We start from the raw sequence: 23,874 nt of genomic DNA, 5'->3' as shown, positions 1-23,874 counted from the left end.
CCAGACAACACCAAAGGCTCCATATCCAATAGGTCTATCCGGCTCAATATCCAGCTGCTGTTGTGGATGATGCGAGTGCTGATGATGGTGCGCCTTAACTGTAGCAGCTGCGGCAGCCTGTACCTGAGCTGGGGCTGCTGCAGCTGGTCCAGGAGCCTGCCCCGGTGCCGGTGATGGGAAATATGGCTGTTGTTGCCCAGGGTTTAACATGGCTGCAGCTGCAGCCGCTGCCGCGGCTGCCGCAGCTGCCGAAGAGGTGTGCTGCTGTACAGGGTGTACAGCGGCAGCTGACCCCGGATGAAGATGGTGTTGAGGGTGGTGGTGGTGGTGCAGGTGAGGAGGAGGGAGGTGTGGAAGGTGGTGGTGATGGTGGTGGTGGTGACCTGCTGCTGCTGCAGATGTACCGCCATTGTAAGCCGCCATCATTTTTGCGTTGGCTCTTGCGCCACAAAGAGACATTCAAAATAAATGCCCTTTGATTGGAAAGCAAACTGGGTCAAGCTGTCATTTGGCCATTTAAAAATGAAGAAAAACCACTCACTCCACCTCAAAAAACATAGAGCGTAACTGGCTTTATGTCTTCATCAGTCAATCCAAACAAGTTAGAGGATCTTGGTGTTTAATTTTGGGGTGAGCGTGTGTGGAAGGGTGTGGGTTGCCAAAAGGAAAAAAAAAAGGAAAAAAGAAAAGAAAAAGGAAAAAAGGACCCCTTCCCCCCAGGATTCCTGCCACAAGTGGGTACTAAAACTCCATTCTTAATTTGGGGGAGGTTCCAACTTTGAATGTGGGAATAAAGGCCAAACCTCCCGACCCCCTGAACTCCACACACGAAAAGGATCAGGTAACACACCACCCTTGGAATCTTGAAAGAGGGTTGAATCATCTACCCCTTCCATTCCCACATCCTTTTCTAAACACCTACCACCTCCTCAAAAACAGGATTAAAAAAAATTCCCACTACCCTAAATGGAGAAGATGGGGGGAAATTTTCTAGGAAACCAGCTTCCAGCGTCCCCCCCCCCTCGAACTCTCAGGCCTTCCTACATCTCCCCCTACTCCTAGTCAGGTTGACCTGATTGGGGAGGGGGGGGCGGGGGTTCTAAACTTTCCTGGGCAGAATGAGCCAGGGAAGGAGGCTGGAGTGAGGAGAGGAGGCGACAGCAGGACAGAGAGGAGAAAGAGAGCTAGGGCAAAAGTGAAGGGAAGGAGGTGCAAGGAAAAATGAAAGATGTGGGCAGCGCTCGGACGCCCAGACAGCGGGAACCGCCCCGGGAGAAGGTTAGGGTCCCGGGGCCAAAGAATAGGAGCCCCGGGAGGCGGGCGGAGTACGGTCGGAAGCGGGCTGACTCCTGCCCCCGCCGCCGGCTGCTTCTGCTGAGGAGGGTTGGGGGGGAGAGCGGGTGGGTCCCCCGCGCGACGGCCCCTCAGGGCTCAAGGCTGCTCCGTCTCCCCCCCTCCCCCCCACCCGGCTTCCGTCCCCGCGGCCGCTTTCTCCTCAGCCGCCGCGGCCGCTTTCTCCTCAGCCGCCGCCTCCTCAGCCGCCGGTGCCGCCGCGGCCGGACTCACCTCCCCTAGCAAAGCCGGATAGACCGGAGCCAGCGGCGGACACGCGCAACCAGCCGCCGAGGCCCCGCCCCCGCCTTGCACTGACCGGCTGCCCTAGCCAATCCACGCCCACCTGTCCGCTACCGCCTCCAATCCTGGGCCAGGAGCTTCAGACAGGCGCACTGTTCGGCCAGTGGCAACAAGGTGTGGGTCTTCTGGGGAAATCCCGCCCCCGATCCGGGATGGGCAGATAGAAAGACCAATCAAAGGCAGAGTTTGGCTTGACCGACACGGCTTAAAGCCAATGAAAAAGCAAAGATCTTTGTGACATTTTTCTTTCGCCTCTCTCCTCTTTTTTCTTCTTTTATTATTTATTTATTTTTTGGCAGGAGCAGGAAGCTGCGTGCTAATCCCGCCTGCAAAAGCTGGAAGAGAGGGGCGGAATGAAAGAACCAATCATGAGCCAGAGGCAAAGAACAGAGTAACCAATCCTTGGGTTGAAAATGAAGTAGGCGGGCACCTGGGCCAGATAGACACTTGACCTGACAAATGGAAAAAAAGATTGATGTAAGTCCCACCCTTTATAGCTCCTCTAGGACAGGATTGTGGAGAATTTGCTGTCATATCGAGACAACCTCTTCCAGGGGCGGGGCTTAGGAAAGGGGTGGGGTCTTAAAGTGGGCGGGACCTAGACGAAGAAGGCGGACCCCAAATCACCACTGGTCCACCGATCCCCGAGCCGTCTAATATACCACTTAAGATGTAAAGTGTGGGGCAAAAATAGGGGAAGAAAAAGGGAATGCTGAGCTTCAGAAAGTCAAGGTCCAAGGTCACTCAACAAGAAGACAGTCACAAAAGAAATTCAGTAGACTGACAGTTCATAGTCTACGGCCGGTCCTCTCCATGGTTAATCCTGATCTTGGCAAAAAGAGGAGGAATCTCCAGCATTCAGAACTCCACTGTCAACAGATGATAAAGTTGTTGGTGCAAATTAAAACAAAAAAGTAAACTTGACCACAAAAATAATACTTTTCTTCCATCTTTCTTTCTTAACAGGGTTACGTTCTGTCACCCAGGCTAGACTGCAGTGGCACAGTCCTAGCTCGTTGCAGCCTCCAACTCCTGGCTCAAGCAATCTTCCCGCCTCAGCTTCCCAAGTAGCTGGGATTACAGATGTGCACCACCATGCCCGGCTGATTCTTTAATTTTTTAGAAACAGAGTCTCAATATGTTGCCCCGGTTGGTCTCAAATTCCTAGGCTCAAGAGATCCTCCCACCTCCCACCTTGGCCTCCCAAAGTGCTAGGATTACAGGCGTGAGTCACCGCCTCCAGCCTCTCCCATATTTTCTATCAAGTAAGTTTCTGTCATTGAAATCTTACTAAAATAGCATCTTTCCTTTACATCACTTGATTTATCTGAATTTACCCTTCTTTTAAAATGTGAAATAATAAGCTTACAGAACCTTATCCCTACCGAAACTGCATAGTTTACTCAGAAACTTGGAGGTCATCTTCAATTCCTCCTTTGCCTGTCCACGTTGTCCCTTCCAATCAATCAATCATCAAGTCTTTTTTTTTTCTTTCTTTTTTTTTTTTTTTTTTTTGGTGGGGGGACATGGTCTCTGTTGCCCAGGCTGGAGTGCAGTGGCGTGATCACAGCCCACTGCAGCCTCTACCTGTTGGGCTCAGGTGATCCTCCCACCTCAGCCTCCCAAGTAGCTGCAGGCACACACCACCACACCTGGCTAATTTTTGTATTTTTTTGTAGAGATGGGGTTTTGCCATGTTGCCCAAGCTGAATCATCAAGTCTTAAACAATTTTAAATCCCTCTCACTTCTGCTTCTTCCCAGTCACACAGCATTTACCCAAATTTACACCACTAACATCTTTAACCATTTCCCTGCCTACAAGCTAGCTCTCCTTTGATCCATCCCCCTCTGGGGGCATAGTAAATTTTAAAAAATACAAATCTGAGACCAGGGGCAGTGGCTCACAACTGTAATACCAGCACTTTGTGAGGCCAAGGTAGGTGGATCCCTTGAGCTCAGGAGTTCAAGATCAGTCTGGGCAATGTGGCAAAACCCTGTGTCTACAAAAAATACAAAAATTAGTGGTACACATGTCTCTAGTCCCAGCTACTGAAGAGGCTGAAGTGGGAGGATAGCTTGAGCCAGGGAGGTAGAGGCCGCAGTGAGCTGAGATCCCACCAGTGCACTCCAGCCTGGGTGACAGTGAGATCCTGTCAAAAAAAAAAAGGCTGGCTGTACCCTAAATAGCCTGGCATGATCTGGTTTCTGCCTACCTACCTCAAGGGTCTTATCTCTCCCTTCCACTCTCTACACTTCAGACATTCTGAACTTCCTGCAGCTCCTTGAATGCTTTCAAGCCTTCATGCATATCTTCAGCCCAAAACACTTCCCGCCCATCCTTCACTGCTCTAATTCATCCCTCAGGTCTTCATGTAAATTTTACTTTTTTTCCTGGAAAGTTCTAACTGTTCTAGAGTATATGTTTCTGTTGTATATCTCCATGACACTGCCTCCCTCATATCTATATTTTAAGTGCTTGTTGAGTTTGACCAGGGACAGAGAGCTTGTCTGTCTCACTCAGTGTTGTATGCCCAGTTCCTTAGGACAGTGCCTGGGAAAAAAAGAAGACACTTGCTACAGATTTGCCTGAATTACTGAGTGCAGAAGTGGGTACAAACCCAAGCTCTGCCATTTACTTACTCTGTAGCTTAGACAACTTAACTAACCTTTCTCAATCTCAGTCGTCTCAACTGAAATAATAATACATGACTCATGAGGTCGATACAAGGGTTAAATGAGGTGATATGTTTAAACATGCTTGGCAAATAGTGAAAATGCAATATAAATTCTCTTCAACACTCACCCTCACGTAGTATTTGAGATGGTTCCAATTTTCCAGTGCACAGCACTCTCCTCCAAAGTGTAGTTCCCTAAAAGCTTCTTAGATGTTCAGCAAATTATCTGGTTTCACCTCAGACCTACTGAAAAGAATTGGGGGAGGAGAGGAGGAATCTGTTTAACAAGCTCTCCAGGTCATTCTTGTAAACACTAGAGCTTAAGAAGCACAGGCCTAGAGTAAAGAAGCTTAGTCTTTGTAAACTTTCTTTTTCAGCGCTTAGTATACTACTATAATAACACATAGAAAGTGCTTGATACATGTGAAATAAATAAATTAATCTAACCCATGAGAAAACAATTGTACATTAAGAGTTATTTATTCCTTCCACAAACATGTATTGAGCACCGATTATATCTAGGCACGGTGCTAACTTCAACTCTGAGTGAGAGGAGATAGATGTACAGATGCTCCTGGACTCATGATGTGTTTGTGTCCCAGCAAGCCCATTGTACATTGAAAATGCATTTAATACCCTAACCTACTGGACATCATAGCCTAACCTACCTTAACGTGCGCAGAACACTGACATTAGCCTACAGTTCTGCAAGATCATCTAGCACAGTCTATTTTATAATAAAATGTTGAATATCTCATAATTTATTGAATACTGTAGTGAAAATGAAAGCTGAATGGTTGAGGTCGGGCGCGGTGGCTCAGGCCTGTAATCGCAGTACTTTGCGAGGCCAAAGCAGGCAGATCACAAGGTCAGGAGATCAAGACCATCCTGGCTAACACGGTGAAACCTCGTCTCTACTAAAAATACAAAAAATTAGCCGGCCTGGGAGGCTGAGGCAGGAGAATGGCGTGAACTCAGGAGGCGGAGCCTGCACATCACTGTACTTCAGTCTGGGCGACAGAGTGAGACTATCTCAAAAAAAAAAAAAAAAAAAAAAAAGAAAGAAGAAAAAAAAAAGAGAAGCAGAGTGGTTGAAAGGGGACTCAAAGTACACTTTCTACTGAATGGGCATCACTTTCAAATCATGGTAAACTAGAAAAATCAAACCATCATAAGTCAGGGATAATCTGTGTTAAAATCTCTGCCCCCAGGAGCTCTAAGTCTCTCTGGGTGCAAGAATTTCCAAAATGATGTGTGCACACCATGGTGGGGGGTGCACAAAGTGACCCACTAGGCTCCTGGAAGAAATTAGTACAACTTCTTCTGTTTCTATTTTTTTTATTTCATATTTTTAAAATATCCATTTTGTCAATGTTTTATAATGTACACAATATTACAGAGTAGTACAAATGTATAGCATTTATGAATAAATAAGAATATACAAATTGAGGAGTTGTGCTCAAAAATTTATCAAAAACACTGGGAAATCATTGGTCTGATGATCATTTAATAATGTTTATGGTTTAGATCAGTGCTGTCCTAGAGAAATATGAGAGCCACATATGAAATTTTATGTTCTAGTAGTCATACTAAAAAGTTAAAAGAGGCCAGGTGTGATGGCTCACACCTGTAATCCCAGCAATTTGGGAGGCCAAGGTGGGAGGATCGCTTGAGCCCAGAAGTTCAAGACCAGCCTGGGCAACATAGTGAAACCCCATCTCTATTGGAAAAAAAAAAAAAAATTAACCAGGCATGCTGGCATGTGCCTATAGTCCCTGCAACTCAAGAGGCTGAAGTGGGAGGATCACCTGAACCCAGGGAGGTCAAGGCTGCAGTGAGCCGTGATCATGCCATTGCACTTTAGCCTGAGCAGCAGAGTGAGACCCTATCTCAAAAAAAAAAAAAAAAAAGGAAAACAAAATTCATTAGCCACATGTGGCTAGTAGCTACTATGTTAGACAGCACAAATCTAGATCATGGGTTTGAATCCTTAATCTGTCCCTTACCAGCTGTGTGACCTTGGGCAAGTTCCTTAACCTATCTTAGTGTGAATTTTTTTTTTTTTTGTCTGTGAAACAGAGAGGTTCCCTGACATCTGCAGTTGTGATAATTCAAAGAGACAATCCATGGAAAGCACATAGCCTGGGGCTTGCTGGCAGTAAGTGGGATGGTTATTATTAGTACAGGTATTACAATCCAAGGCAACGTGTCCCAAGTGTCCAGTGGAGAAATCATTTTGGGCACCATTCAGTTCACGTCCCCAGCATTCCATCCACGTGGAGTGGCTGGCCCCTTAAACACATCATCAGACAGTACAATTTCCGGCCTTTTCCATTTTGTTCCATTTTCAGGAGCTGAGCATGATGAACGAGAAGTCGGAAGTGAGTCAGCAGGATAGCACTTAGAGCCTAAAAAAGCAAGCAGGACATCAGAATGCATAAGCAGGAATATAATGTGCAGGAAGTGGGAGGTGATCTTCCCTTTCTTCCAAGAACTGGCTCACCCCATAAGTTGTCTGCAGAGACTTTGCAGAACTTGGACCAGGCCCAGGAAGATTAAAGGACTACAAAAGGAGCAACTCATATTCAACAGTGCTGGGTGCTCAACACCTGTTCTCTCATGTGATCAATCATCAATATGTCCCATTTTGCAAATGAAGAAACAGACTCAGGAAGGCAAGGTACCTTACCAAATCTCACACATCTAGTGAGTGACAAAGCTGGGGCTGGCTGGCTTCCCACTGTACCCCACGGCTGGAGGGAAGGGGCAAAGAAGCGATGCTATGGAGTACCGGGAAGGACAGGCAGAGAATTCTTACCCTTTCAAGCCTGGCAGCCAGGGACGCCCCTCACTGGGTGCATGACACTTTTTTTTTTTTAACATTTCTTACCCAAAACTGTTAGCAGAAGGCAGTAGGATCACCTCTGACCTTTTAGCACACACATTCCTCTGGGTCATACCCCGTCCATTCTCTGTCTCTACGCTTGGGGCCTGGCTTATCTTTCTACCTCTTCTTCTACTCAAGTCTCAAGTTCTACTCACTTTTAAGGCTTTGCTGTTGGAGCCTCAGATCTTCTTTGTCGTCTTTTTTTTTTTTAAGAACCTCGACCTCCCTGGGCTCAGGTGATCCTCCCACCTCAGCCTCCTGAGTCGCTGGGACTACAGGCATGTGCCACCACAGCCGACTAATTTTTTTTGTATTTTGTAGAGTTGGGGTTTTGCCTTGTTGCTCATTAGAATCTGCCTGCCTCGGCCTCCTGAAGTGCCAGGATTACAGGCGTGAGCCACTGCACTGGGCTGTAGCCTCAGATCTTTCATGAAGTGTTTTTCTGATACAAGTCAATCTGGATCTCTCTCTCCCCTGAAGAATTTAGACATTCAATGTCTGCAATATTTATTTGAAACATGCACTCTTATGTATATAATCTTATTTATGTGATTCTGTGAAAAACTTTTTAGCTGTCTGACCTTGGGGACTTGACATGAGCTTGTTTCCTCATCTGAACAATGGGTATAATCACACCTATTTTGCAGTAGAAGGTAATATTGAGAAAATTAACTAAGGTCATATATTACTATATGAAATATCTAGCACAATGCCTGACACAGAGTAGCCACTTGGGATCGGTAGTTCCCTTCCTCACTTTTTTTTTTTAATTTTTAGAGATGGGGTCTCACTATGAGACAGCCCAGGCTGTTCTCAAACTCCTGTGCGGAAGCAATCCTCATGCCTCAGCCTCCCAAAGTCTTGGGATTACAAGCATGAGCCACAACTCCTGGCCTCTTTCCTCACTTTTGTACGTTGCTTACTTGTCATTATTTTCCTGGTATCTTCACTTCCAGTGCTCTTCTGTTTGTCTGTTTGGGGAGTTGATCGGGGAGATGAGGTGTGATACTTAAATCTTAGTAAATTGTAAAATGCTTCTCCCATCTTCCTTCGTCCATTTTTCTGAGCCCCTACAGGCCCTCCATCAGTCTTGTGATAGGGGATAAAGTCATCAATGCCAAAGTGAAGGTGCAGGCTTGATAAGAGAGAGTGGGAGCAAGGCTACAAACCTCACAGGCATTTGGTATTGCTGAAGGACAACGTGTATGTTCAGGATCAGCTACTGGAAGGTATAACAAGAGAAGCCAGACAAGACAGTGGAAGAATCAGTCAGGGAGCCATTAGCAACTAAGATAGAGACATGACATGGCAACGAGCTGGGGACTGGGGGAGGCCAGACAAATCTAAGTTCATGTACCACCTGGTCCTTCTTCCCCCACAGCTGGGCCTCTTCCCATCCTAACAACACAGGCTCTGAGCCCCAGGAGAGTTCCCTTTGCATGTATCTCAGGATGTTGGCCTCATCTTACCCCTTGCATCTTTCAGTCCCTGGATGGGATATTTATCCCAGCTCCAAACCCCAGGACCAAACCTCAGCCCTGACCCATGTCCTTGGCCATGTGAGTCAGGCAATGTCCCAAACTTCCTTCTTCCTAGATGAGTGGTGAACATTTTATCTTAAAGTTGGTAAAAAAGAAAGTTTAAAAATAGATTACAAAATTGTTATGCTTAACATTTGTAAGTGCCCTTTATCACTTTGACATATTAAGCCTTAATAAATGAAAGTATAACTCACATGCATTGGACACATCAGTGAAATGAGGAAGTTTTCATAATGTTATACAGACAATATTCTGTGGATCTATTTTCAGCTTAGAATCCAAATACAACAAGGTACTTTTCATCAAAAGGGCAGCAATGAACCATACACAAAATTACCTCCTATCCACCCCAATATACCATGTTACAGGGCTCAGCCTCCAAGGCAGAATAAAAGTTGTCCTTGCTGAAAGTCCTCAGAGACAGTGGTCCCAGATTAGACAGACACAGCCTTAAAAAGCTATTGCTAGGGTTAGCAGGTGAAACCAAATTATCCAAGACTACAATGAGCATTATTTGGGAAAGACTAAGACAGTTGTGGTTTCCAGACTGTGCTGCACATTGGAATCACCTGAGGGTATTCAAAAACTACTGATGCCTGGTTTCAGTGGTATGCTGGTAAATATTTTAACAATCGGCTGTTTAGAAAGAAACGAAAGCCCTGATTTATAACCGATATCCATGGCATAAAAACTTCGATCATGGTTAATTTCTTCTTTTTTTTTTTTTGAGACAGAGTCTTGCTCTGTTGCCCAGGCTGGAGTGCAATAGAACGATCTTGGCTCACTGCAATCTCTGCCTCCTGGGTTCAAGCAATTCTCCTGCCTCAGCCTCCCAATTAGCTGAGATTACAGGCATGTGCCACCACGCCTGGCTAATTTTTTTGTTTGTTTGTTTTAAGTAGAGACGGGGTTTCACCCTGTTGGCCAGCCTGGTCTTGAACTCCTGACCTCAGGTGATCCACCCGCCTTGGCCCCCCAAAGTGCTGGGATTACAGGCGTGAGCCACCGTGCCTGGCCATGGTTAATTTCAAGCTACTAGTATGACATCACTGAAGACAGAATTGGGAAGAGATGTACACAATAGGTTCTCCAGAGCCAGGTAGCAGCCAGCTTTAGCACACCACTGCCTGGTCACCTCCTCCCCGCTCGACACACAACTTAGTAGGTATGAGGTATGAAGTAGGCATCAGGATTTTGAAAAGCTCCCCAGTAGATTCTAATATGCAGCAAAGTTGGGAACGACTGGGCTAAGGGGCCTTGTAATAAGGTCCCAGAAGCAAGAAACTGGCCAGTTGATTGCCTTCCAGTGACAGCTGGGTTGTAACGCTTGCCTCCTCAAGTACACTTTCTTCCCTTAGCAAGCCTCCATGGAAAGCTAAATCCTCAGCAGAAGGTTGCTCGGTGGACTGATCTCAGAGCATGGGGCAGGGGTGGGAGGTCCTGGAGGGGAGGCTGGTGAGAGATCTAAAAAACTAGGGGCAATGTGTCAATGTAATTGTCCGCTAGAAATTGCTGGGGGTGCTAGAAACACTGATAAATTCCTGCTCCAGGACATTGCTCCAGGGATGTCATTATCCTTCCATTAAAACTGTATTCTGACTGGGTGGTAAGTACCTGATTTGCTTAATTCTTAATCGTTATACCTTCAGCTCTGCTGACTGAGCTCTAACCGTTCGGGTTGAAGTGTACCTAAGACTTGCAGGGCAGGTAGGGGAGGAATGAATTTTTTCTGCAGATGGCTGGTCGGGCCCCAGCTCTGGGTTACTGCAGTCCCTCTGCTTATGTCTGTCATAGTACTTGCCACCTGGCCTTGCAGATGTTTACTCATCTGTTGCCTTTAATGCTCTACAAGCTCCCCAAGGGCAGAGACTGGGCTCCTATTTTGCTAGGCATCCCCAGTGCCCAGTGTTGGTTTAAGCTGATGTAAACTGAGCTCTTCCATCCATTATAAAGTATTTTAAATTTACTTTCAGAAACACAAGCAGGCCAAGTGCAGTGGCCGAGTGCGGTGCTTGTAATCCCAGTACTTTGGGACAGGAGGATTGCTTGAGCCCGGGAGTTTGAGACCAGCCTAGGCAACTTGCCAAAACTTTGTCTATACAAATACTAATAAAAACAAAATTAGCTGAGCATGGTGGTGGGCACTTGTAGTCTCAGCTACTCTGGAGGCTGAGGCAAGAGAGTAGCTTGAGCCCAGGAGGTCAAGGCTGCAGTGAGCTGTGATTGCACCCCTGCACTCCAGCCTGTGTGGCAGAGCAAGACCCTGTCTCAATATAAATAAAATAAAATAAAATCACAAGTAATTCATGAATAGATTCTTGGCATTTGCACACACACATGCACATTTTAAAATGTATGGTTCTCAGCTGGGTGCTGTGGCTCGCATCTGTAATCCCAGCACTTTGGGAGGCTGAGGTGGGCAGATTGCTGGAGCTCAGGAATTCTATACCAGCCTGGTCAATATGGTGAAACCCTGTCTCTACAAAAAATACAAAAAATTGCTGGGTGTGGTGGCAAACACCCCTAGTCCCAGCTACTTGGGAGGCTGAGGCCCGAGAATCACTCGAACCCAGGAGGCAGAAGTTGCAGTGAGCTGAGATAATGCCACTGCACTCCAGCCTAGATGACAGAGGAAGACTGTCTCAAGAAAAAACGAAGTATGGTTCTATTTTTTGTGTTTTCAAAATACATGCTATTATACTATACATATTGTTCTATAAATTGCTTTTTCACTTAATATATTATGAGGATCTTTTCATAATCTATTTATTAATGTGCTTTGTTCTTTCATAATGGTGAATTTGAAAGGTGACCTTGAGACAGGATTTAAGTGCAATTACTTTATGTGGGAGGTGAGGGTAATGCGGAAGTGAGACAGGGAAGGGAAGGAAGCCAATAAAGGGCGTTTTTTCAAGCAAGCCATCACTGTACATAAAACCGGAGCTCAACTCCATGGGGAAACTGGGAGCCAGTGTAGTACACAACTGTCCAACGCTTCTACCTAAAGAAAGCTGGAGTATTTATCCAGTGACTTCCATCTGCCATTGATCGAGGGCTACTTCAGAGGCACATTGACTCAGGACTTTTGGCCTGCCATACACTTGGGCAGAGAGGGCTCTGGTGGCCAGAAAAAGCCTTCAGTCAAGGAGGTGCTTGTGCTATCAATTGGAAGTCAGTTGACATACACAGACATGGTAAGTGCTAGGTCATATGGGTGGGGAACTGATAGGATCTGCTCCAAAACAGATGTGACTTTGTGCCTTACTTCGTTAAATCCTTTCTCATTTCTCCTTTTTTTTTCTCACAAGCAACTCTTCAATAAGTATTCCCATCCATGTTTTCTTATGCACGTGTACAATTTTTTTTTTAAGAGAGAGTTCTGGCTCTGTGGCCCAGGCGGAGGTGCAATGGCACTATCCTTGCTCACTGTAGACTCAATTTCCTAGGTTCAAGCAATCCTGCAACCCCAGCCTCCTGAGCAGCTGGGACTTTAGGCACATGCCACCACACCTGGGTAATTTTTTCTTTTTGAGACAGTCTTGCTCTGTTGCCCAGGCTGGAGTGCAGTGGAGTGATCTCGGCTCAATGAAACCTCCGCACCCCCCTCCAGGTTCAAGCGATTCTCCTGCCTCAGCCTCCTGAGTAGCTGGGACTACAGGTGTGCGCCACCATGTCTGGCTAATTTTTTGTACTTTTAGCAGAGATGGTGTTTCACCGTGTTAGCCAGGATGGTCTCGATCTCCTGATCTTGTGATTCACCCACCTCAGCCTCCCGAAGTGCTGGGATTACAGGCATGAGCCATCACACTGGGCCCACCCGGGTAATTTAAAAAATTTTTTTGTAGAGACACAGTCTCACTATGTTGTCCAGGCTGGTCTTGAACTCCTGGGCTCAGGCAATCCTCCAACCTTGGCCTTCCAAAGTGTTGGGATTATAGGCACGAACCACCATGCCTGGCCCAGTATTTCTTTAGGATACATGCCTACAATGGGTCCATCCATTACACAATATTTCTGTTTAATATTACTCTCCTGGACTGGGAAATGCCTACTGTAACCTCAGAACTCCTGGCTGCTAGAGTGTGCATATCTTCTCTCCTAAAGCCTTCAGTCTTGATTCCTTTCAGGAACCCTTTCAAGATTGAAGATAGGAGAGCATTTAATGACTTTCCTACTGCCCTATGTGAGATTCTCATGGCCTCATTAATTCTCTCCACTGGCTGTCCCTGTGACTTTACTCTTGTCTCCTGCCTTCAAAACCTGTTGTTGATACATTCAGATTTTAAGTAGTACTCTAGTAATAAAAATCAAATCTTGGAGCAATTAGTTTCTTTTATTTGGTCAGACATTTTACCTCTGTTTACCTGTGTAAGCCATCATTTCCAAATAAGGAGCACATGTTCACAACCTGAGACTGGGTCTGTGCAATTCTTTCTTTACAGTTGCTAGTACAAGGACACAACTAGGAATTTATTTTTTAAATTTTCAATGCAAAACTTAATTTTTATTTTTAAAATCAACTTTATTGAGCTGTAATTTACATCCAATAAATATTTTAAGTTCCATGAGCTGTGGATTCTTTTTTTGTTTGTCTTTGTAGATATGAGGTCTCTCTTGCTATGTTACCCGAGCTGATCTCAATTGACCTGGGCTCAATCGATCTTCCGGCTGCAGCCTCCCAGAGAGCTGGGTTTATAGGTGTGAGCCACCACACCAGGCTGGCATTGGTTTTTAAATTTTATTTTCCAGTAGTTCATTGCTGGTATATAGAAATACACTTGAATTTTTTATATTGACTCCTTTTGCAGCCTTGCTAAATCCATTTATTAGTTCTAGTGACTTGCTTTCTACATTCGTGAGGATTCTCTAATCTTATTAATCTATAAATAAAAACAGTTTTATGTCTTCCTTTCCAATATTTAGGCCATTTATTTATTTTTCTTGACTTATTACACTGTCTAGGGCCTCCAATGAATAGTTGAATAAAAGTGATGAGAGCAAAACTTCCTTGCCTTGTCCCCAATCTTAGGAAACAGTCTTCTACCATTCAGTCTTTCAGCATTCAGAATAATGTTATTGGTAGGTTTTTCATAGATGGTATTTATCAGCTTTAAGAAGTCCCCCTTTAGTTTTAATCTGCGAGTACTTTTGGTTCCAGTGGTTTATATTTCACCATGCTAAAAGATGGTGTGACTCTAGGTCTTGGTTCTCTTTTCCCTAGTAATATTATACAGAAAGCATGGTTTCAGATTCAAATAGACTTGAACTCTGTCACTTTCCAGCTATGTGATCTTGTTCTAGTTCTCTATCATCTACATCAATTTCCTCACTCATAAAATAAGGATAGCTAGTTTTGAAGGTTATTGTGAATGGTATTTGGTTTGCTTGCATGTGTCTGACACATGATAGACACTCAAAAAATATTCTCTCTCTCCTCTTGCTTTTTTTAGTAATATGCTTTTCACTTTATAATGACATTTATAATGTCTGGACTGGGAACAGTAGCACATGCCTGTAACTCAAGCACTTTGGAATGCCGAGTGGGAGGATCACTTGAGGCCAGGAGTTCAAGACCAGCCTGGGCAACATAAAGAGACCCCCAACTCTACCAAAAAATAAAACGAAAAAATAAGCAACGCATCGTGGCATGAACCTGTTGTCCTAGCTACTCAGAAGGCTAAGGTGGGAGGATTACTTAAGCCCAAAAGTTTGAGCTTACAGTGAGCTATGATCATGTCACTGCTCTCTAGCATGGGTAATAGAGTGAGACCCTGTTTTCTAAATGATAATAATAATAATAATGTCCACCCAAATGTTCACAATAGGGCTTTTTAATGTGGGTATTGGTAACATACAAAGGTCAGGATCTCATCTATGAATGACAACTTCTCCATGAGTTGCAATAACTTGTGGCATCCAATCAGGCACTTCTCTCTGCTAACTGCAGGTTCCATAATTATTCCCAGGCTAAGACTTCCTGGGATTAACATGTTGTTCCAACCACTACAAAAACAAATGTACTGTTCCAAACGATACTTAATTATATCATGTTTGCTGCTTTTTTTTTTTTTTTTTGAGACAGAGTCTCGCTCTGTTGCCCAGGCTGGAGTGTAGTGACACAGTCTCGGCTCACTGCAACCTCCACCTGCTGGGTTCAAGCAATTCTCCTGCCTCAGCCTCCGAAGTAGCTGGGACTACAGGTGCATGCCACCATGCCCGGCTAATTTTTTGTATTTTTAGTAGAGACAGGATTTCACCATGCTGACCAGGCTGGTCTCGAACTCCTGACCTCGTGATCCTCCCACCTTGGCCTCCCAAAGTGCTGGGATTACAGGCATGAGCCACTGCGCCCGGCCCCCACTGCTTTTAATAGTATATCCAGAAAGAATGATTCACAAGTCTTGGTGCCATCTCAGATGTGCAGAGAACCTTTATTGTTAGTCCATACTTTATCTTCTTAGGCCCAGAATTCTTCGGCTCTGAACATAGCAGGAGTTAAGGATACCAGGCCAAAAAGTGTAGAAATGATGTTATAACTCCCAGAGCAGTGATTTCAAATGCCAGCCCTAGAGCAAGTGCCTGATGAAGTGTTTTACACAGACCTCGTTAGAATAGGAAATATTAGGATGATTTGTGAGTTCTTCGTAAAGCTAAATGTACTGTCCCTTCTTCTGAGATTCTATTTCTCCTACCTTCTTGGTGTCAAAATGTCCCTATATTATTATTTGATGATGATGTTGATGATGATGATTTACTATCCTTACATGGTATAATAAGTTAGCAAACTTATTTCAGTATGCTACACACCACCAATTTTTAAAAAGTTACTGACCTGAGTATACAGCAGAGTATATTTTCCAGTACGCCTTGATTTGTGCCATGGTAACAGATCGACTGTCATCATTATTACTCAGGGCAACTATGGACCTGTTTGGAGTCACTTCAGAATTCTAGCCTTCATCCTACAACCGGGGGTTGTTGGCCCCCATGACAGAGAGCTGTAAGGTATTGGGTGCAGAAGGTTCATGCTGCTCCAGTGGATTGAGGTCGGCTTCACCTAACCTGAAAAAAAATAGATAGTTATACACTTTGTGGCTCTAAACATGGGGAAGTTTTGGATATGCAGAAAAATACATAAAAATTGATAAATACCAAGATAAAGGGTCCATGTCAACATGTTGACTAGTTTGAGGGAACCCAGGATTTGTGAGAAACCTCATGTAGGGCATAGAGACAGAATCATGAGTGAGAAGAATTTGGCTGAGGCTTAACTATATAAGTCTCAATTTCATCGCCGTTAAGTGGAAATGATCACCCTGTATTGCCTCTCCGGAGTGTTTGCTGCAGATTGAATGATAATGGATAGGAGAGTGCTTTGCAAACCACAGCATCCCCACACAAATTGAAGAAATGACTCTCTTTTACTTTGTCGACAATTTAGAAGGCAATATTTCTAGACACGTGACATCGCTCCAGTCAATCCTTTCACTGAGAAGAGATGATGAAAATGTACATGGCCTGTAGGCTAAATACTGTCAGAACATGTTATCACCAAATAAATCTGGACAATCCAATTTTTTTTTTTTTTTTTTTTTTTGAGACAGGATCTCACTCTGTCACCCAGACTGAAATGCAGCGGCGTGATCTTGGCTCACTGCAACCTCTGCCTACCAGGCTCAAGCAATCCTCCTGCCTCAGCCTCCTAAGTAGCTGGGACTACAGGTGTGCGCCACCATGCCTGGCTAATTTTTGTATTTTTAGTAGAGATGGGGTTTCGCCATGTTGGCCAGGCTGGTCTTGAACTCCTGACCTCAGGTGATCTGCTTGCCTCGGCCTCCCAAAGTGCTGGGATTACAGGTGTGAGCCACTGCATCTGGCTCGACAATCCTATTTTTAATGCCATATTCCCAAACCTAGTAACAAGGCAGAGAGCCTCCATTCTGGTGGGCTGCTGGATGCACAGTGGGGTCTGAAGTTCATGAAAGGACAGCCAGAGGCTGTGTCAGTTGCTCATGCTGCCATGTTCTGGGTAAATGTCTCAGATAGCATTTGAGCTGCGTGATATACTGGTGTCAATTCAGAAGCGGACTCTAGCACTAGCAATATCTTCAACTGACAGTAAATTATTTTCATTGCCCTAAGGTCCATGTTGTTGGAATGCATTCAGATTACAGACCATTGCTGAGAAATAACAGTTGTCATTTGTTGAGTACTACTTATGCAGAGGGACAATTTTAAGTGCTTTAATATATTATTTTATTTAATTATCTTAGCAACCCTATGAGGATAGTACCTTCTTTGCCTTCATTTTTTTTTTTTTTTTTTTGAGACAGAGTTTCACTCTTGTTGCCCAGGATAGAGTACAATGGAACAATCTAGCTCACTGCAACCTACACCACCACCAGGTTCAAGTGATTCTTCTGCCTCAGCCTCCCAAGTAGCTGGGATTACAGGCGTGCGCCACCACGCCTGGCTAATTTTGTATTTTTAGTAGAGATGGGGTTTCATCATGTTGGTCAGGCTGGTCTTGAACTCCTGACCTCAGGTGATCCACCTGCCTCGGCCTCCCAAAGTGCTGGGATTACAGGCGTGAGCCACCGTGCCTGGCCAGTCTTCATTTTTAAGGTAAGGAAACTGAGGCATACGGAACTGAGTACCTTATTCAAGGTCATGATTAACTGGTGGCAGAGATTGAATTGGGCCAAGGCAGCCTCACTCAGGTGTAACCTATATTGCTTTTCTATTTTTATTAGACATGTGCTCTTTCCAGGCACTGGACTAGTCAACTACAGGGATTGATAAAACAAAATCCATGACCTCAAAAGCACTCAGTCTAGTGGGGAGGAGTTACAACACAATGTAGTAAGTACTGCATATTTATCCCTCTGATGCAGATTTATTTTTCTCCAAAGCATCCTTTATTGCCAACTAGCAAACTACATATTTACATCTTTATTTTTTTTTTATTTTCTGTCCTCCTTTACTCAAACTATAAACTCCATGAGGGCAGGGTCTTCATTTTGTTCACTTTATATCCTATTATCTAGAGGTGTGTCTGGCAAGTAAATTTGTAGAAGCTGTGTTCAAGGAACAGGAGTGGAAATTAAATAAAAATGAACAAAAGATGTCACAAAATATTACAGGATTCTTCCTCAGTAATCTGGACTGACCAAATCTTCATGCAATGGAGTATGCTGAAAGCTTCAGGGAGAAGAAAGGACATCAGCTAGAGCTCGGGCAGTGAAGCTGCCCTTTAGATGTCCTGGAGTTATTTTAGATGTATGTACCTTTACACTCCAGTCATCCCCCCCACCACTGAGGAATTACCACTAAAAGAAAATGTTTGGAGTAGGGAAGACATTTCTCAATATAATAACAAAATTTAGCTTGCAGCAGAAACTGTAAAGAAAAAGATTGCTAGATTTGAAATAAATATTTAAAAGTTATGTGATAAGCAAAAGGCAAATTTAGCACTCAGAAATCTTTACTTATAGATAAGAGTTGCTGGGCACCGTGGCTTATGCTTGTAACCCCAGTACTTTGGGAGGCCAAGGTGGGAGGATTGCTTGAGCCTAGCCCCGGTTTGAGACCAGCCTGGACAATAAAGTGAGACCCTGAAAAAAAAAAGCCATGCATAGTGGTGCATACCTGTAGTACCAGCTACTAAGGACACTAAGGCAGGAGGATGGCTTGAGCCCTGGAGTTCAAGGCTGCAGTGAGCTATGATGACACCACTGCACTCCCACCTGGGTGACAGAGCAAGGCCCTGTCTCAAAAAAAAAAAAAAAAAAAAAAAAGTTTAGTCTTAGTTTGTGAATAAATTTTATAAAACAATAACAACAACAAAAATCCAAATAGAAAAAAATGGGCAAAGAACACAAATGAAAATATTTAAATAGCCAATAAAATTCACCCCAAAAGTTTAGCCATAGTAATGATCAAAGACATGCAAATTTGAACAATACTTAGATTCCATTTTTTTCTGTATCAGATTGGCCAATGAAAAATACTGTTAAAATCCAGTGTTGATTTTTTTATAGGGAAATTGGCCACTCGTGAATATACTGCTGCTGGGACTGTAAATTCTTATAGCCATTTTGGAGAGTGATTTGTTAGTATGTCTTGAAAGCATTAAAATACCTTTAACCCAAAAATTCCATATCATGATAAAATAGAAATAAGTGCAGAGATGAATGTTCATAAAACTGAGAGTTTGACCGAATAAAATGGCCAGCAATAGGGGACTGGTTATGTAAATTACAGAATAACCCCATACCGGAATAATATGCAGCCTTAAAGTGATACAGATTTTAAACTCTGCTTCCAAGAGTTCCACAGAAATCCTATAGAACTCTTTGGAACCCTATGGAATCCTTTTACTAACCTATTGGAAGGTAGTAAAACGTAAATGTGTCGATAGAACTGAGGCTCCCACCTCTTTCCTTAGACAGAACAGCTCTCTTCCTATCTGTTCTATGTATTAGGGTTTTGAGTAAGAATCCATTAAAAGGCAGGGGAGGATGTTTCATTAACATTGAAAAAACTAACATTGTTGAGAAATGTGTCTGAAGCTACTAACTGGTCTATTTTAATTTGTTTTGAGACAGGTTCTCACTCTGCTGCCCAGGCTGGTTTTGAACTTCTGGGCTCAAGCAGTCCTCTCACCTCAGCTTCCCGAAGTGCTGGGATTACAGGTGTGAGTCACCATGACTGGCCCTAACTGGCCTTTAAATAAATTACTCAATTTTACTGGGCCCCAGTTTCTTTGATGTGATCATGTCTTACTGCAGCCTTGGCCTTTTGGGCTCCAAGTGATCCTCCAGCCTCAGCCTCCTGAGCAGCTAGGAGTACAGGCATGTGCCACCACACCTGGCTGATTTTTTTTTTTTTTTGTAATGACAGGGTCTCACTCTGCTGCCCAGGCTGGTTTTGAACTTCTGGGCTCAAGCAGTCCTCTCACCTCAGCTTCCCGAAGTGCTGGGATTACAGGTGTGAGTCACCATGACTAGCCCTAAATGGCCTTTAAATAAATTACTGAATTTTACTGGGCCCCAGTTTCTCTCCTTTTTTTTTCTTTTTCACATCTGAGGTAGGAAAACAAGGCTGTCCAGCTCGTGGTGGTCCTGACAATGATCCTTGAGGGGTGGTCTTGGCCTCCAGCCATGGCTCGGGAGAAAAGGGAGCCTCCCAGTGTCCCGATCTACAAAAATGAGACAAGCACCTAAGGTCCTTGCCAATAAAAAATTATAAGAGACTGAACTTCCACTCCAGGTTTCAAGTGTTTTGCCTGAATTCACACCCATGTCTGCTTCCCTCCCAAAGGTTTCTCCTTGGGATGATGCTGAAGCAGCAAAGCTCCCCAGAGCTGTTATGCAGACCTGGACACCCAGCACTGTGCAGAGGGCAACATCTCGGACATGCCTCTTTAAGGGATGAATAGACTTGGAGGGAGGTCACATAGATAAGTCCACCCGGGGGCGCTGCATGGGATGACAGATCTGAAATGTGTCATCTCTGCTCTGGCCCCGATCTCTGTACCCTTTTTTATTCATTAGCTTTTTATTTTAGAAGGGTTTTAGATTCACAAAAAAGTTGTAAAAACAGTATGGAGTTCCCATATACCCCTTGCAAAGTTTCCCCTATTGCTAACATCTTACATTACTAAGGTACTTTTGTCACAACTAAAGAACCAACATTGGTACATTGTTTTATATATATATATTCTTTTTTTTTTTTTTTTCAGAAACAGGATCTTGCTATATTGCCCAGGATGGGTTCAAACTCCTGGACTCAAGTGATCCTCCTGCCTCAGCCTTCCAAGTAGCTGGTACTACAGGCATGAGCCACTCCACCCTGGTATATTAATATTAACTAAACTCCACACACTATCCAATTTCACTGTTTTAAAAAATGTCCCTTTTCAGTTCCAGGATCCCAGCCAGGATATCACATTACATTTAGTTGTTATGTCACTTTAGCCTCCTCTGATCTGTGACACTCCCAGACTTTTCCTGTCCTTGATGACCTTAAAGATTTTAAGAGGTACTGGTAAGGTATGTTGTAGCATGTCTCTCAAATTTGGGATTTTTTTTTTTTTTCAGGCAGGGTTTTACTCTGTTGCCCAGGCTGGAGTGCAGTGGTGTAATCATAGCTAACTGCAGCCTCCAACTCCTGGGCTCAAGCGATCCTCCCATATTGACCTCCAAAGTGCTGGGATTGTAGGTGTTGAGACACCGTGCTCAGCATTTTTTTCCTTAAGACAGTCTCACTGTGTTGTCCAGGCTTGGGTGCAGTGGTGCGATTAATCAGAGCTCACTGTGGCTTCCTGGGCTCAGCTGATTCTCCCACCTCAGCCTCCCGAATAGCTGGGACCACAGGTGGGCACCACCACACCTGGCTAATTTTTGTATTTTTTGTAGAGGCAGTTTTCGCCATGTTGCCCAGGCTGTGCCTGATGAATTTTTTTTTTTTTTTATGAGTACCTTAAAGTTACTCATTTGCCCAGTTGCAAGATTCTCCAAGGCTTTATTTATGCTGGCAGAGCCAGCATCTTTCTAAAAAATGACATTGATATATATTCACCTAAGTAAATTCATGTACCCATCTCAACTCTTCCCTTTGACGGTGTGGACAAGCTCATATTCCAAAGCATATGACCCTAAAACTGAAAAGATGCAACAACACTTCAGGTTTTGTGCTGATACATTTGTTCGAAACATTGGATGAGATGATACAGAGCATTTTACACAGTGCCTGACACACAATTGGCACTCAATACATATTAGCTATTGTTATTGAGAAGTACTAGGTCTTTTCTTCTTACATTTCTTGGCATTTGTTAAGTCATGGCATAGTGCCAGAGATCACATGGATGGAAAGGTAAAGTGTAAGGAGTAAGGAGATGGGGTGAGAGGCATTTCATGATTTGTCAAATTTTGGATAAAGGAACCTCACCTCTTACAAAAATAAAAAGTACTGGAAATGCAGTAACAAGTAAAGAACAAGAATGTACACCTGAAAGTAGTATTATACGTTAGGAATATAGGAAAGACCACCTGGACCTGCCCTGGCTTTTTTCTTTTTTTTTCAGGGTCTCACTCTGTTGCCCAGGCCAGACTGCAGTGGCACAGTCTTGGCAGCCTTGACCTCTCATGCTCAGGTGATCCTCCCACCTCAGCCTCCTGAGTAGCTGGGACTACAGACGCACCCACTATGTCTGACTGGCCTGGCATTTTGATTTGTTAAAAAATATTTAGTGATAACCTACTATGTGCCAGCCATTGTGTTAGGTATGAGGATACAACAGTGAATAGACAGATTTGGTTCTTACCCTCATGGAGTTTGCTGTCTACTGAGGGACACAGCAGTTAATAAAGTAAACATTTCTAGACATCGAAACTACAAATAATAATAATAATGATAATAAATAAACAAATGAATATGCAATTATAAATGGTGATAAACAATAACCATCTCTAACAGACAATTCAAACTCAGTTTGTCCAAATTAAGTTCTCTTTTCCCTTGTGCCTTGTCCAGTGTTCTCCATCTCAGTAAATGACACCATCATTCACCAATTACTTACTCAGTGTGTCAGTAAGTTGCTTTAGATCAAAAACCTTGAAGTGATTCTTGACTCAGAATTTCCCCATATCTCAGTCAGTCTTGTCTTTTGGCTGTACCTTCCAAAGTCATCCTGAATTCAACTTCTTCTTGCCATTCCTGAGACTAACGTATTGCCCAAGGCATCATCATGTCTCATCAGGAATATCCAATGCATCTTGCTGCTTTTAATCTTTTTCCTGTGAAGACTATTCTCTGCACACCAGTAAGAATGATCCTTTTTGGCATTCTCCCCAGATATATAATGCCCAGGAATAAGTTTAAACAAGGTGATGAAAGACTTGTACACTGAAACTATGAGAGCATTGCTGAAAAAATTTAAGGAAGACCTATAGAAACGGAAAGACATTCCTTGTTCAAAGGTTAGAGACTTAATATTATTTAGACGGCAGTACAGCCCAAAGTGATTTACATACTCAATGCAATCCCTATCATAATTTTAATGACTTTTTTTGCAGAAATGGAAAAGCCAATCTTCAAATTCAAATGTAATTGCAAGGGACCTAAAATAGCCAAAATGATATTGAAGGAAAAGAACAATGTTGGAAGAGTCATACTTCCCAATTTCAAAACTTACTACAAAGGTACACTAATTAAAACTGTGTGGTATTGGCATAAGGGTAGACCTATAGAAGAGAATTGAAAGTCCAGAAATAAACTCATACATTTATGGTGCTGATTTTTGACAAGAACACCAAGTCCATACAATATAGAAAGAATAATCTCTTCAACAAATGGTGCTGGGACAATTGGATAACCACATACAAAAAAATTAAGTTGGATACCTACTTCATATCATAAGCAAAAATTGCCTTAAAATGCTTTAATAACATAAATATAAGCATTAAAACAACAAAACTCTTAGAAGAAAACAAAGATAAATCTTCACGAGCTCGGATTTGGCAATGAATTCTTACATAGAACACCAAAAGTATGAGCAATAAACAAATAAATAAATTGAACTTCATCAAAATTGGAAACTTTCATGCATCAAAGGATATTTTTAGAAAGTAAAAAGACAACTTACAGAATGGTTGGAAATATTTGTAAATTATATATTTGGTAAGGGTCTACTATCTGGAAAATAAAGAACTCTTACAACTCAACAATAAAAAGACAAACAACCCAACTTTAAAGCGGGCAAAAAGTGCAGGGCAGGGTCGCATGTGCTTGTAGCCCCAGCTACTCAGGAGAAGAATCGCTTGAGCCTAGGAGTTCAAGTGTAGACTAGGTAATATTGCAAGATCCAGGCTCTAAGAATAAATAAATACATTTTTTAAATGGGAAAAATCTTGAATAGACATTTCTCCAAAGAGAATGTACAAATGGCCAACAAGCACATAAAAATACTAAGCATCATTAGTTATTAGGGAATGACCCTACTAAGAGGGCTATAATTAAGAAAAGATAGATAATAGCAAGTGTTGATCAGGATGTGAAGTAATTGGAACCCTCTTATATTGCTGGTGGGAATGTAAAATGGTTCAGCCGTGGTGGAAAACAGTTTGTTGG

The 23,874-nt window shown here is 43.3% G+C and overlaps 1 protein-coding gene, 1 long non-coding RNA gene and 1 other non-coding gene across 8 annotated transcripts in view; 1 reads left to right on the top strand and 2 right to left on the bottom strand.

Annotated features, from left to right (window-relative positions):
• LOC105476015 (nemo like kinase) overlaps positions 1 to 1,490 on the bottom strand; it is a 152,252-nt gene extending 150,762 nt beyond the window's left edge. The window contains exon 1 of one of the 2 annotated variants that reach the window (XM_011731599.3): positions 2 to 1,490. In XM_011731599.3, the coding sequence (XP_011729901.1) occupies positions 2 to 459 (458 nt within the window). In that variant the 5' untranslated portion in view covers positions 460 to 1,490. The remainder of the gene's footprint in view (position 1) is intronic. The other variant, XM_011731588.3, reaches the window with a different exon arrangement.
• LOC105476016 (uncharacterized) lies at positions 495 to 19,487 on the top strand. Of its 5 annotated transcripts, none has more exons than XR_011615560.1 (7): positions 503 to 630; positions 1,524 to 1,749; positions 1,935 to 2,112; positions 6,663 to 6,991; positions 7,976 to 8,427; positions 17,493 to 17,601; positions 19,347 to 19,487. It is a non-coding gene; the product is annotated as an uncharacterized lncRNA (long non-coding RNA). The 5 variants fall into 5 exon arrangements; XR_011615561.1 differs by lacking the exon at positions 7,976 to 8,427 and adding an exon at positions 2,602 to 2,900; XR_011615558.1 differs by lacking the exon at positions 7,976 to 8,427 and having other exon boundaries at positions 495 to 630; positions 1,500 to 1,749.
• A 330-nt stretch (positions 19,488 to 19,817) lies between these two features.
• On the bottom strand, positions 19,818 to 19,955 carry LOC112425824 (small Cajal body-specific RNA 20). Its single transcript, XR_003016963.1, has one exon. It is a non-coding gene; the product is annotated as a small Cajal body-specific RNA 20 (non-coding RNA).
• Between the last annotated feature and the right edge of the window lie 3,919 nt (positions 19,956 to 23,874).

This window comes from Macaca nemestrina, chromosome 17 (assembly GCF_043159975.1).
Source record: "Macaca nemestrina isolate mMacNem1 chromosome 17, mMacNem.hap1, whole genome shotgun sequence".
Taxonomy (NCBI): domain Eukaryota; kingdom Metazoa; phylum Chordata; class Mammalia; order Primates; family Cercopithecidae; genus Macaca; species Macaca nemestrina.
The sequence above is the reverse complement of the archived record's forward strand: the minus strand, read 5'-3'. Positions and strand labels throughout refer to the sequence as shown.